Source organism: Colobus angolensis, unplaced genomic scaffold, assembly GCF_000951035.1.
Source record: "Colobus angolensis palliatus isolate OR3802 unplaced genomic scaffold, Cang.pa_1.0 Scaffold166, whole genome shotgun sequence".
NCBI classification, from domain to species: Eukaryota; Metazoa; Chordata; class Mammalia; order Primates; family Cercopithecidae; genus Colobus; species Colobus angolensis.
Genome location: NW_012114777.1, coordinates 3,399,646 through 3,410,190, shown reverse-complemented (window position 1 = coordinate 3,410,190; position 10,545 = coordinate 3,399,646). Strand labels below are relative to the sequence as shown.

Below are 10,545 nucleotides of genomic sequence, written 5' to 3'. Positions count from 1 at the left end.
TCCTGACCTCGTGATCCGCCCGTCTTGGCCTCCCAAAGTGCTGGGATTACAGGCTTGAGCCACCGCGCCCGGCCGTTAAAATGATTTTTAACTAGGTCAAAAGACAGTTAGTAACAAATGCTGGTGAGGATGTGGAGAAAAGGGAACGCTCATACACCGTTGGTGGGAATGTAAATTAGTACAACTACTACAGAGAACAGTTTGGAGGTTCCTCAAAAACTAAAAATTGAGCTACCATATGATCCAGCAATCCCACTGGATACATACTCAAAATAAAGTATTTTTTTTTAATCTATATTTGGGTATATATCTTTTGGGATATATACCCAAAAGACAGGAAATCAGTATATTGAAGAGGTATCTGCACTCCCATGATTTGTTGTAGCACTGTTCCCAATAGCCAAGATTTGGAAGTAATCTATGTGTCCATCAACAGATGACTGGATGAAGACAATGTGGTACATATACACAATGAAGTAGTATTCGGCCATAAAAAAAGAATGAGATTCAGTCATTTGCAACAACACAGATGGAACTGGATATCATTAAGTGAAATAAGCCAGACACAGAAAGACAAACATTGCATGTTCTCACTTTTTTGTGGGATCTAAAACTAATTGAACTCACAGACACTGAGAGTAGTAGAAGCATGGTTATCAGAGGCTGGAAGGGTAGTGGGGGGCTGGAGGTGAGGTACAGTTAATGGGTACAAAAAAAATAGAGTAAGACCTACTATTTGACAGCACAATAGGGTGACTATAGTCAATAGTAACTTAGTGTACATTTTAAAATAACTTACAAGAGTGTGAATGGATTCTTTGTAACTCAAAGGATGAATGCTTGAGGGGATGGACACCCTATTCTCCATGATGTGCTTATTGCACATTGCATCCCTGTATCAAAACATCTCACGTACCCATAAATATGTACACCTACTATGTACTCACAAAAATTGAAAATAAAAAAATAAAATTCCCATTAAATATTTTAACAACAGTTCTTTCTCTCAAGAGATGGATTCTTAAAAAATTAATAGTTAATTCTGCTCATATATATTCCATGTTTCTTTCTTCAATGAACCATAGGCATTTGTACCTAAAAGTTGTCATTTTAAAATTGTACGTAGTTAAGTGTTTAAAACCATTCATTCTATTGTTTTAAAAAAATCACATAACTGGGCAGGCACACAGTGGCTCACGCCTGTAATCCCAGCACTTTGGAAGGCTGAGGCGGGCAGATCAACTTGCGGCCAGGAGTTTGAGACCAGCCTGGCCAACACGGTCTCTACTAAACACCGTCTCTACTAAAAATACAAAATTAGCCGGGCGTGGTGGCACACCTGTAGTCTAGCTACTTGGGAGACTGAGGCAGGAGAATCACTTGAACCTGGGAGGTGGAGGTTGCACTGAGCTGAGATTGCGCCACTGCACTCCAGCCTGAGCAAGACTCCATCTAAAAAAAAAAAAAATTAGAGAATCAATCTCTTTGGCTCGCTCTCACTCTCTCTCTCTGTTTCTATCTCTCTCTCTCAAAACAAGGTCTCACTCTATTGCCTGACCTCCCAGGCTCAAGCAATCCTCCCACCTCAGACTCTCAAGCAGCTGGGGGGCCACAGATATGTGCCACCACGCCCAGCTAATTTTGTTTATTTTTTGTACAGACTCTTGCCCGGGCTGGTTTTGAACCCCTGGGCTCAAGTGATCCTCCTGCCTCAGCCTCTCAAAGTGCTAGGATTACAGGTATGAGCAACATCCTTTGGCCTCAATTATCTTTCACCTAAGGGTACGGGCACTATGTACCCCCAACTATGTAACCTGACCACTGTCTTCTTTGCTCAGTAGCACATTCTCTTTTGTTCTTTCTTTCCTGGCTGAGTCTGATTCTAATTCTCTCCAGTGAGTCATCACTTCATAGAGGAAAGAAGTAACAAGTATTTTGTAGGCCAATTCTACCGTTAGGACAGAATTTTTCATTCTGGAACTCATGAGGCCCACATATCTTCTTCACAGGCCCCAGGTCCTCCCTGTTTTCCACAGCGTCTAACCCTTACTCTCATACTTTTGTTGTCTATTATTTTCAGACAAAATCCTAACTCTAGGATTCTAACTTTAAACTACTTTTTGATAATCCCGTAAGTCAGTGTTGTTGGTTTGACATTCCCAAATATCTCACATCTTTTGAATGTATTTTCCCTGTTTTAAAGACCTTCAAGAGTTCTTTTAAAACAAAAGGGTTGCGCCCAATGGCTAGTGCCGGTAATCCCAGTACTTTTGGGGAGGATCACCCGAGGGTAGGAGTTTCCCACCAGCCTGGACAACATAATGAGAATTCGTCTCTACAAAACAGTTTAAAAATTAGCCAGGCATGGTGGCACATGCCTGTAGTCCCAGCTACTCAGGAGTTGAGGCGGTAGAGTTGCTGGAGACCAGGAATTTGAGGCTGCAGTGAGATATGATCGCCAACTATACTCTAACCTGGGCAATAATCTCTAAATAACAGTCTCTAAATAACTGATACACTATGTAAATAAAAAAATTACCAAAAAGCAGAACAATTCACAGCCAGCCTGTCTCGCCATTGCTGCCCACATCCACCTACACCCATCCACACTCAGGAGTCACCAAACAGATTTTCCTGAAAGCAATCCCACTCCTTGCATTATTATACTTGTGAATATTTCAGTACACACGTATAAAAGAAAAGTATATTCCTGTGCATTTCCTTCCTTCTTTCTTGAGACGGAGTTTCGCTCTTATTGCCCACGCTGGAGTGCAACGGTGGGATCTCAGCTCACCGCAGCCTCTACCTCCCGGGTTCAAATGATTCTCCTGGCTCGGCCTCCCGGATAGCTGGGATTACAGGCAGGAATCACCATGCCCGGCTAATTCTGTGTTTATAATACAGACGGGGTTTCTCCATGTTGGTCAGGCTGATCTCAAACTCCCAACCTCAGGCAATCCGCCCGCCTCAGCCCCCCGAAGTGCTGGTAATACAGGCGTAAGCCACTGTGCCCGGCCTCCTGTGCATTTCTTAAAAATAGACACATCCTAGTAAGTTAGTGTTCTGTTTCCCCTCCGAACAAATGGAATTATCAAAATCATAAAGGAGATGGACTACTAACCAGAGACCAGACTTCCAAGGTTTTGTAAAGCAGAGCTAATACTTCACAGGGGTGTCAAATGAGGTGCTCCATAAAAAATACCTAGCTTCTAAACAGTTATGTGCTCAATCAGTGGCATCTGTTATTACTACCGCACTAAAATTAACAACTTTTTTTTCTTTGAGACAGAGTCTCCCTCTGTCGCCCACGCTGGAGTGCAATGACACAATCTCAGCTCACTGCAACCTCCGCCTACTGGGTTCAAGTGATTCTCCTGCCTCGGCGTACCAAGTAGCTGGGATCGTAGGCACCTGCCACCACGCCTGCCTAATTTTTTTGTATTTTTAGTACAGATGGGGTTTCACCATGTTGGTCAGGCTGGTCTCGAACTCCTGACCTCAGGTGATCCGCCTGCCTCGGCCTCTCAAAGTACTGGGGTTACAGGTGTGAGTCACCACACTCGGCCACATTTGCATTGTTTCTTATCATTATACTCATTATATCATTATTTTCACTGTTATTCCAAGTCTCTTTAATGAAGACAACTGGCCAACACTATTTTTTTTTTTTTTTGAGATGGAGTTTCATTCTTGTTGCCCAAGCCAGAGTGCAATGGTGCAATCTCGGCTCACTGAAACCTCTGCCTCCTGGGTTCAAGCGATTCTCCTGCCTCAGCCTTCCGAGTAGCTAGAATTACAGGTGTGCGCCACCATGCCAAGCTAATTTTTTTCAGTAGAAACGGGGTTTCACCATGTTAGCTAGGCTGGTCTCGAACTCCTGACCTCAGATGATCTGCCCACCTCAGCTTCCCAAAGTGCTGGGATTATAGGCATGAGCCACCATGCCTGGCCGGCCCAAACTATTAAACATTCTGTTGTTTTCTCCATTTTCCTATGTAAACCAAAGCAAAACTATTGTATGTCTGACAGAGTTAAAGCTTGATAAATGCAATTTTTCCCCATCCACTTCATCTCCATTGCCCATACTCAAGTGAGTCCATGTGGACACTGTGGCAAACAAGTAACAGAGTGACCAGAAAGGAAAACAAGCCTGGGCAACACAGGGAGACCCCGTGTCTACAAAAATAAAAAAATTAAAAACTGGCTGGGCATGGTGGTATGTGTCTCTGTGGTCCCAGCCTATTCAGGAGGATGAGGTGGAAGGGTCGCTTGAGTTCAGGAGGTCAACGCTGCAGTGAGTTTTGATCACGCCACTACACTCCAGCCTGGGTGACAGAGCAAGACCCTCTCTGGGGTGCAGGAGGTGAAAGGAAGGAAACAGCAATGCCTCCTGAGATTAGATAAATGTGTAATTTTTTTTTTTTTTTTTTCTGAGACGAAGTTTCGCTCTTGTTGCCCAGGGTGGAGTGCAGTGGGGCGACCTCAACTCACTGCAACCTCCACCTCCCAGGTTCAAGCAACTCTCCTGCCTCAGCCTCTCAAGTGGCTGGGATTACAGGCGCCCACCACGACGCCCAGCTAATTTTTTGTATTTTTAGTAGAGATGGGGTTTCACCATGCTGGCCAAGCTGGTCTCGAACTCCTGACCTTTAGGTGATCCACCCACCTCCACCTCCCAAAGTACTGTGATTACAGGCGTGAGTCACCGTGCCTGGCCCAAATGTGTAATTTTTAATCAGTACCGATATGATTACTGAATCTACTGAAAACATTTAAGAACACTTTTGGCTTCATAAACATTTTCTGTACTTACTATTTTCTGCTGCCTGTTTAATCCCAGATTCATCTTCCTGTGAATCTGGTGAAAGCCCAATAATATCAAACCTGTAAAATAAGGCAAAATCTTAAAAGAACCATTTGATTCTAAGAAAATCTATTATTGTAGTAAGTATATTTTACTCCATTCATGGTAGCTTGGATTAAAAGGCTAACCAGAAATATTCTTTTTTATTTTATTTTATGTTTTTTTTTCTTTTCTTTTTTTTTTGAGATGAAGTCTCACTCTGTTGCTCAGGCTGAAGTGCAGTGGCATGATCTCAGCTCACTGCAGCCTCCCCTTCCCAGGTTCAAGCGATTCTCCTGTGTCAGTCTCCTGAGTAGCTGGTACTACAGACGTATGCCACCACACCTGGCTAATTTTTGTATTTTTGGTAGAGACGGGGTTTTGCTGTGTTGGCCAGGCTGGTCTTGAACTCCTGACCTCAGTTGATCAGCCTGCCTCGGCCTCCCAAAGTGCTGGGATTACAGGTGTGAGCCACCATGCCTGGCTAAAGTCATCGTTTTTTAACAGACCTGATGGTAGGAGTCTCAGAGAACAGTCGGGAAAAATCATAGTCTGGAAGTAGCACACAGGAACAAAAAACTGACCCTACTTTCTGACAATAAAGTGCAGAGGGAACGTGAGGGTATCTTCAAAGGGCTGGAAGGGAAGTGGTTTCCTTAAAAACAACCCACACAGGCAAGAAATTGGAGGCTGTGGTTTAATAGGGGTCATTCGAATGTCGGGTTACTAAAACCAACCAAGGTTTATCAAGCAGCAGAAGATACTCTCCCACATTATTTTCATTCAAACATTCTCTCCTATTTCTCTACCTGTATGTACAGCTCCTTAAGTTTACCCCTAAATCTAGAGTATAAAAATGTAAATAAATAAAGGTTAAGGTTAACTATGCAACTTTGCAATTTAAAAAACAGCTAAATAAAAATTGCTGTACACAAAAGCATTTCTGATAACATTAAATCAGTAATATAATGTTCTTATTGAATAAGTAAATTCTTACTTACCATGAAGGCATAGCCATGTTCATATTTAATGTAACAGGCCTAACAGGCCTACATGGAAAAGAAAAAAAACAAAACAACAAAATCAGAATAACAACACATAAGAACTGATAAATTCCATTAATCAAAAACAGATAATTACTTGAGACCTACATAAAACTATATGCTACAGTTTTAACATATGAACTGTTTTACTTCATCCACACCTGTACAACTCTGCTTTCCATGCCCCTCCAAATGTGTTCTGAAGACAGAGCAACAGCAACAAAGGACGAAGTTTGACAAATACATTTTCCTTCTCAACACCCTTACTTACTACCTTTGACTTCTCAGACACGAGAAGAGAAACCAGAAACCAAGACAGTTGGAAATGTATAAAATACGAGATTCTGGTATGGGGCTAAGGACAATGAGCGATTTATAACACTGATACTGTAGCATCAATTCTCATATGCTCAGATTACACTTTTGTTAATTTTCTAGTTCTTAGCTATGTACTCACTTGATCAAGAGACCTCTAAATAAATAAGGGAAATCCAAAATTTGCCTAAGTGCCCACTATAGCCAATTCAAGTCTGTGATTAAAAATATGCTAGATAATCAGAATTCGGCTCCATCCAAATGAAAGAAAAATAAACACACTCTAACTACATCTCACCACTTTCCTCCTGATTCATGAAGTCCACCTTAGAGGTTAAAACTGTATCAACATTTCTTTGAGAGCACAAACTTCCCTATGTTGGGCAACAGCCTTTTAAAGCAGTTCAACTTAGGGCAAATATCAATATCCATTCCAATGTAATTAAGAATTCTGGGCCGGGCGGGGTGGGTCATGCCTGTAATCCCAGCACTTTGGGAGGCCAAAGTGGGCGGATCACCTGAGGTCAGGAGTTTGAGACCAGCCCGGTCAACATGGTGAAACCCTGTCTCTATTAAAAACACAAAAAATTAGCCGGGCATGGAGGCAAGTGCCTGTAATTCCAGCTACTCGGGAGGCTGAGGCAGGAGAATCGCTTGAACCCAGGAGGCAGAGGTTGCAATGAGCTGGGATTATGCCACTGCACTCCAGCCTGGGCGACAGAGAGACTGTCTCAAAAAAAAAAGAAAGAAAAAGAGTAAAAAGAATTCTGTCTCTTGCTTGAGCAGAATGAGAGGACATAGAGACCCTAGCCACAGTATTGACTGTAGCCTACAGAGGTAAGACAGACCCTGTATTTCAGGATAAAAAGAGGACGAAATGTTTTCTTATCCAATCTTCTCAGCTACTGTTCTTCTTCCCATTCCCTCTTTCATGTTCATGTATCTGTCCCAACTCTACTGCTACTACCACTTCTGGGGATGAATTACTAACTGATATGAGTATGTCCAGTTCCTTCTTGTCTTCTCCATGGTGATTGCTTCTCAGCAACCTTTTGACCTAAATCAAGGATGTCCAATCATTTTGTTTCCCTGGGCTACATGGGAAGAAGAATTGTCTTGGGCCACACATAAAAATACATTAACACTAACAATAGCTGATGAGGTAAAAAATAAAATTATATTAAAAATAGCAAAAAAAAAAAAAAAATCTCATAACGTTTTAAGACAGTTTACTAATTTGTTGTATTGGGCTGCATTCAAAGCTGACCTGGGCCACAGGTTGGAAAAGCTTGACCTAATGTGCCAATCTTATTGATCTTCCAAGTTTGCTCAAAACTTACTAATTTCTTTTTGACATCCACCAATACTTTCAGAGCCAGAATTCAAAACCAAACCTATCACATTCTAAAGTCTGTGCTCTTTCCACAGTACATCAACATTGCCCCAAATGATAAAATTAAAGAGTGTTTCCAACATAACAAAGATTTCTCACAAATCTAACAGGTAAATCCCCTTCAGAGATACCCTAGGGAAATCCTAGAACTTTATAGATATTTGTATATCTAAAATAATTTTTCTGGGAGGCCAAGGCAGGTAGATCACTTGAGGTCAGGCGTTTGAGCCTGGCCAACATGGCGAAACCCTGTCTCTACCAAAAATACAAAAACTAGCTGGGCGTGGTGGCATACATCTGCAATCCCAGCTACTGTAGAAGCTGAGGCAGGAGAATCGCTTGAACCCAGGAGGCGGAGGTTGCAGTGAGCCGAGATCACACCACTGCACTTCAGCCTGGGTGGCAGAGTGAGACTCTGTCTCAAAAATAAATAAATCAATGAATTAAATAATTTTTCTGGTCTTAAGTTCAGCTGACTTCCAAGACAGCAATATTTTAAATTGCTTAACAAAAGAGAAAAAGAGAAAAAAAAATTTAAGAAACCATTTTAGTTTTAAGAAATTCTACTAATCTTTATTTTTAAACAGAATATTTAAAAAATAAAAATTAACTATATTCAAATACTTTTCTGGAAGGGTAAAGCAATCACAATTGCCCCTCTCCAGACTCTGAATCACAAGTCTGAAGATCAGAAATACTCACGCATGCGGGCAGATATATTTGATATGTGAACTTCTGATACCTGCAAAGGCTTCTGCCCATCCGTGCCTGGTGGAAAAATCATTTGAATAATGCTATTAGATACTGTTTTAAATTCCAATAAGTTAGTAGCAGAAGAGTACTTTAAAAAACTGAAAATAAATGCTAAATCCTAAAATATGTTTTTTTGTTTGTTTGTTTTGTATTTTTTTGATGGAGTCTCACTCTGTCACCCAGGATGCAGCGCAGTGGCGAGATCTCGGCTCACTGCAAGCTCCATCTCCCGGGTTCACACCATTCTCCTGCCTCAGCCTCTTGAGTAGCTGGGACTACAGGCGCCCGCCACCACGTCTGGCTAATTTTTTCTATTTTTTAGTAGAGATGACGTTTCACCATGTTAGCCAGGATGGTCTTGATCTCCTGACCTTGTGATCCACCCACCTTGGCCTCCCAAAGTGCTGGGATTACAGGCATGAGCCACCGTGCCCGGCCTAAAAATACCTTTAAAATGTGGGCCCTCAATACTATTAAAACAACATCCTGAATCTAAAAACAACCCAACAGCTGTTATTTAAGTTTTATCTAGGGATAAAGATGATTTCTCAGATTTCTGAACAGCAATGTGTGCCCCTTCAGATATTTCCACAGGGCTTCACAACTTCCAAAATATAGATATATTTTAAAAATATCTTTATACAATGTGTTTATAAAGTAGGCAAGACAAATAATATAACTAACATTTTACATAAAGAAACAAAGCCTCGGCTGGTTGCAGTGGCTCATGCCTGTAATCCTAGCACTCTGGGAGGGTGAGGCAGGCAGATCACGTGAGGTCAGGAGTTTGACACCAGCCTGCCCAACATAGTGAAACCCCGTCTCTACTAAAAATACAAAAATTAGCCGGGCATGATGGCGTGTGCCTGTAATTCCAGCTACTCGGGAGGCTGAGGCAGGAGAATCACTTGAACCCGGGAGGCACAGGTTGTGGTGAGCTGAGACTGCACCAATGGGCAACAGAGGGAGCCTCCATCTCAAAAAAAAAAAAAAAAGAAAAAGAAAAAAGCCTCAGATAAATAAACTAAATCAGTTGTCTAATATCTCTACATGCTTACTACACTATTTAAAAACAGTAACTTTCACCCAGGCACAGCAGCTCATGCTTGAAATCCCAGCACTTTGGGAGACTGAAGCAGGCGGATCACTTGAGGTCAGGAATTCAAGACCAGCCCAGCCAACATGGTGAAATCCCGTCTCTATTAAAAATACAAAACCTAGCTAGGCATGGTGGTGCATGCCTGTAACCCCAGTTACTCAGGAGGCTGAGGCAGGAGAATTGCTTGAACGGGGAGACAGAGGTTGCAGTGAGCCGAGACTGCAGCAGTCCACTCCAGGCTGGGCAACAGAGTGAGACTTCATCTCAAAATAAATAAATAAATAAGTAAATAAAATAAAAACAGTAACTTTGGCTGAGCATGGTGGCTCATGTCTATAATCCCAGCACTTTGAGAAGCTGAGGTAGGAGGACAGCTTGAGACCAGGAGTTTAAGACCAGCCTAAACAATATAGTGAGACCCACTCCACAGAAAACTTAAGAAAAAAAAATGTTTTTAATCCAGCAACTTTAATACTATTTCTTCATGTGTACATGTTCACATACATACATGTTCAAAGCAGAATACAGAAAAATTGAAAAACTATAAATAATCAAATCCTTCCAGCCAAGAATAAACAGGTAATTTTCTGATGCATTTCCTTCAGATTTTTCCCATGCATGTCAATTAAGGAATAGATGCACATTTTACAAAACTGGGATCATATTATACATACAGTTTCCTGCTTATATTTACATTTGGCCATATACTTGATGCTTTTTACATATTATCTCTACTAAAGAATAAAGTACAAGTAATTTCAGCCTTTCTTATAGCAAACAGTCTAGATAAAAGTTAATTAATTTATTATTTTTTTGAGACAGAGTCTTGCTGTGTTGCCCAGGCTGGAGAGCAGTGGCGCAATCTCGGTTCACTGCAAGCTCCACCTCCCAGGTTCACACCATTCTCCTGCCTCAGCCTCCCAAGTAGCTGGGACTACATGCGCCCACCACCATGCCTGGCTAATTTTTTTTTTTGTATTTTTAGTAGAGATGGGGTTTCACCGTGTTAGCCAGGATGGTCTTGATCTCCTGACCTTGTGATCCACCCACCTTGGCCTCCCAAAGTGCTGGGATTACAGGCATGAGCCACCGTGCCCGG

At 41.8% G+C, this 10,545-nt stretch overlaps 1 protein-coding gene and 1 pseudogene across 1 annotated transcript in view; one reads left to right on the top strand and one right to left on the bottom strand.

Annotated features, from left to right (window-relative positions):
• Positions 1 to 10,545, bottom strand: part of LYPLA1 (lysophospholipase I) — a 77,940-nt gene that overhangs the window by 24,800 nt on the left and 42,595 nt on the right. The window contains exons 3-5 of the mRNA XM_011937584.1: positions 8,297 to 8,362; positions 5,845 to 5,892; positions 4,814 to 4,884 (exon numbers count right to left, since the gene is read on the bottom strand). Coding sequence (XP_011792974.1) covers positions 4,814 to 4,846 — 33 coding nt within the window. The 5' untranslated portion in view covers positions 4,847 to 4,884; positions 5,845 to 5,892; positions 8,297 to 8,362. The remainder of the gene's footprint in view (positions 1 to 4,813; positions 4,885 to 5,844; positions 5,893 to 8,296; positions 8,363 to 10,545) is intronic.
• The window catches only part of LOC105508714, an 11,926-nt pseudogene continuing 6,939 nt past the window's right edge, over positions 5,559 to 10,545 (top strand).